Source organism: Chrysochloris asiatica, unplaced genomic scaffold (assembly GCF_000296735.1).
Source record: "Chrysochloris asiatica unplaced genomic scaffold, ChrAsi1.0 scaffold00004, whole genome shotgun sequence".
Classification (NCBI taxonomy): Eukaryota; Metazoa; Chordata; class Mammalia; order Afrosoricida; family Chrysochloridae; genus Chrysochloris; species Chrysochloris asiatica.
Window position 1 is genome coordinate 11362039 of NW_006408522.1, and position 3309 is coordinate 11365347.

At 43.4% G+C, this 3309-nt stretch overlaps 1 protein-coding gene across 1 annotated transcript; it reads right to left on the reverse strand.

Annotated features, from left to right (window-relative positions):
* Positions 1 to 887: 887 nt before the first annotated feature.
* On the reverse strand, positions 888 to 2210 carry GCNT3 (glucosaminyl (N-acetyl) transferase 3, mucin type). Its single transcript, XM_006831590.1, has one exon. The coding sequence runs from the start codon at positions 2208 to 2210 to the stop codon at positions 888 to 890; it is 1323 nt and encodes a 440-aa protein (XP_006831653.1).
* Positions 2211 to 3309: the final 1099 nt, after the last annotated feature.

Sequence of the window (3309 nt, forward strand, 5' to 3'; positions counted from 1 at the left end):
GTTCCGATTTGGTCACACATATATAGTGACTTTATCTAAATGGCTAATGCCTTTGCTATGGAAGTTTAAGCTTTAGCTATAAAATAGAAAAAAATCAGTGCCATAATTTTCCCATAAAGATATGGGTAATCAAACTGATTTAAGTCAATCAGCCTTTTATCTTACAAAAAGCAAAGCCAAAACAAAACACGAATCCAGTAGGGTCACCAAAATCCAGAGGGCTCTCAACAATAAGAGGCATCCACTTCTGTCTCTTGAGATTTTTGAATTTGCTCTTCATACAACCTGGCCAGCCCCGCTTCTGAATAATGGTGGCTCACTTGACATCCATCAGGGGTTTCAAATGTCACTGATAGTTATGAGAAAAATGTCTCACACATTTTCTTCTCTTTTTAACAAAAACATTTTATTTATCTTACTCTTGTCTTACTAGATAAGAAGTAGAGGTGGAGCTTTAGATCTGAGCTATTTATTAAAAGTACAAAACGGAAGGCTCTCCTTGTATCTGAGTTCTTTTGATATCCTCCTCCTTAGTGGAACACTAGGCCCTTACCAAGCCTACCATTATTAGGAAAGGCATCTCTAAATACAGAGTGGAAAAACTGACACCACATATTCAGCCAAAATCCAGGGTCCCTTGTCACATTTCCCTACCCATTACTCCCCTCCCAAGACAGTGGTTTTTATTCTCTGTGAAAAAGTCAGTGGAGTAGCTACGGGAGTGAGAGAATCGTCAACAGATTGACTTACTCACACTCCATTAGCAGCTCCCTTTCCCCGGGGGGTACCATAGATTCCAGAGGGTAGTTTGCCACACCCACATTATCCCAGCAAGTTCTCAGCATGTTTGCACTGATCCACAAGTAACAAATGCTCTCAGAATATACTCAGAGGTCAGTCCCATAAATGGCCTTATAGCGTAAGTACTCTTCTAAGCACTGGAGAGCATTATCATCTACTCTTGGGTCAAATTTGTTGGCCAACAGGTGATGGTTCTGTAACATCCAATGCAGGTCCCCAGTTCCATAAATACAGATAGCCCGCTGGTGGATTCCAGTGCAAGGTGGATAAGGTGCTCCCTTGCTCATATCTCCCTCATGGTTCTGCCACTTGACGAGTCGAGCAATGGCAGCCAAGTCTGAAATGTCATACTTGGAGTGGTAGGGAACAGAGCCAGGCATCCATGGTGCACGCTGAAGGGTAGCCCAGAGATGTTCATCAGGACTGTAGGTATCTTTTACCCATTCAATCAGTTGTTGGGATTTGGGATTCTCTAAGACATGTTGGACGAAGTCTCGAGAAGCCACAATATAGGCATTTCCTGTGAACATAGGTAAATTATCAGGGGGAGGGTCCTTCTTCTGACTTGTCATGTGCAATGTGTCTGTCATCTCATAGTGATATTGCCAGCGAGCTTTTTTGTGGTTACTAGGTATCTCTGACTCCATACTGTTCTTCCCATTCAAAAGCTTGAGGGCTTGGACCATCTCAGCATTGGTCTTTATAGGGAAGTCTGTCCCACAGGTGTTTAGGAAGTATTTCCATGGTACTGGGCTCTGGAGCAAATCTTCCATGCAGTTCAAGTCAGCCTGCACCCTGGACCAGGATGCATAAACCACTGGAACCAGCTTACTGGCCATGAAGACATTTGGGAAACATGAAACAATTGCTCTCGTTGCCTTTTTGAAAGTTTCTGGGGACTTCTCATCCACATGGACACAGTATATGTTCTGTGGGGCATACACAGCTCGAAGTAGCCTTTCAAAATTTTCAATCTTCTCATGGACCACCATAGAGTATGCGATGGGGAAGTCTAACTCTTCTTTGCTCAGTGGGAACTCTATAAACTTCCTCATGGCCTTAAAGTGCTTGCAGTTCCTGGTCAGGTTGAGGTAGTATGCATCTGTGAAAGGCTTCCGCTTGTTCTTAGTCTCCAAGTTGTTCAAGAGAGCCCAAGTCACTGCTTCCTGATCCCCTCGGGTGATCCCAGAGCAGTTGATTAATTTCCTGGCTGGCAGCTTCAAGGACTTGTACATGATGTCCCTACAGGGCCTGCTTTGAAAATTCTTGGACTCCAGATCCAGGTGCTCAAAGTTGCATTTGAATCTGAGAGACAGTCTCAGTGCAACAATGGCCAGCAGCATATAGCAGCCCAGGGCCCACAGGTACTGTTGCAGGCTGAAATTCTTCTTCCACCAAGACATCTTCATGTAATGGAGATCCAACAGAGTTCAGGTACAAGGCAGGAGGAGGAGGACAGAACAAAATGCCTTCAATTACAAACTACACTGAACGCATTCACAGGAACAGCAAGTTCATTCCAAAATGGATTTCCTCTCTAGACAAATGGTAAAGACCTGCCCCTGAGCGGAGCTGAGATGCTCCACCTCTAACTCCCCGGACACAGAAAGGGGACTAGGACCTAGCACCTGCTGAGGCAGTGAAGTAATTAGTAAGAGGAAGTCCCCACCCTTCATTCCTCATCCCTTCCCCCAGGCTTCACCACCCTGCTTTTAATAGGTAGTTCTTATCTTCCACTTAGAATTTCTGGTAGGTCTGGAGAGATAATCCATGAAATACAGACTTTCAGTGTGAGTTGTAGAAATCAAAAAGCTCTTTGAAAAGAAAATGGTATATTTCTTGCTCTTGCTTGGCAATTTCTACATGAAGATGCTTTTTACTGTACATTAATTCATTGACAGATGTGGTATCTAGCCACACTTAAAAAAAATCTTTTTAAAGAAATAGAAAGAAAAAAAAAAAAAAAAAAGACTTACTTTGTAAAAAAATGTTTTGTCATCATTCACATAAAGAGTCCGAATGGAACCATGGCTAAGCACTCAGTTGCTAACTACCTAAAAGACTGGCAGTTTGACGAACCCACTGAGCCATTTCAAGAAGAAAGGCCTGTTCCTATAAAGATTGTTGTTCAGTGCTGTCAAGTTGGTTCCGACCCATAGCGACCCTGTATAGGGTTCTCGAGGAGCAGCTGGTGAGCTTAAACTGCCAACCTTGCGGTTCAAATCAACTTTGCAGCCAGTGCAATAACCCACAGCGCCACACCAGGACTCCCCTATAGAGATTACAGCCTAGGAAACATTCTAAGACAGTTCTACTCTGTCATATGCGGTGGCTGGGAGTCAGAATCAACTGGACAACACCCCAAAATAATCATTCATGTAGATAATCTTTAGTTTATACAAATTCAAGCTATGTCTACACACAGACACATACTACTATGAACATACAATATTTAATAAGTGCCATCTAGGGGGCCATAGGGTCGCTGTGAGTGGTTACCGACTCGAT

Excerpts from the sequence above, each read along its gene's own strand:
- GCNT3 (XM_006831590.1), bottom strand. The coding sequence starts at position 2,210 with ATGAAGATGTCTTGGTGGAAGAAGAATTTCAGCCTGCAACAGTACCTG.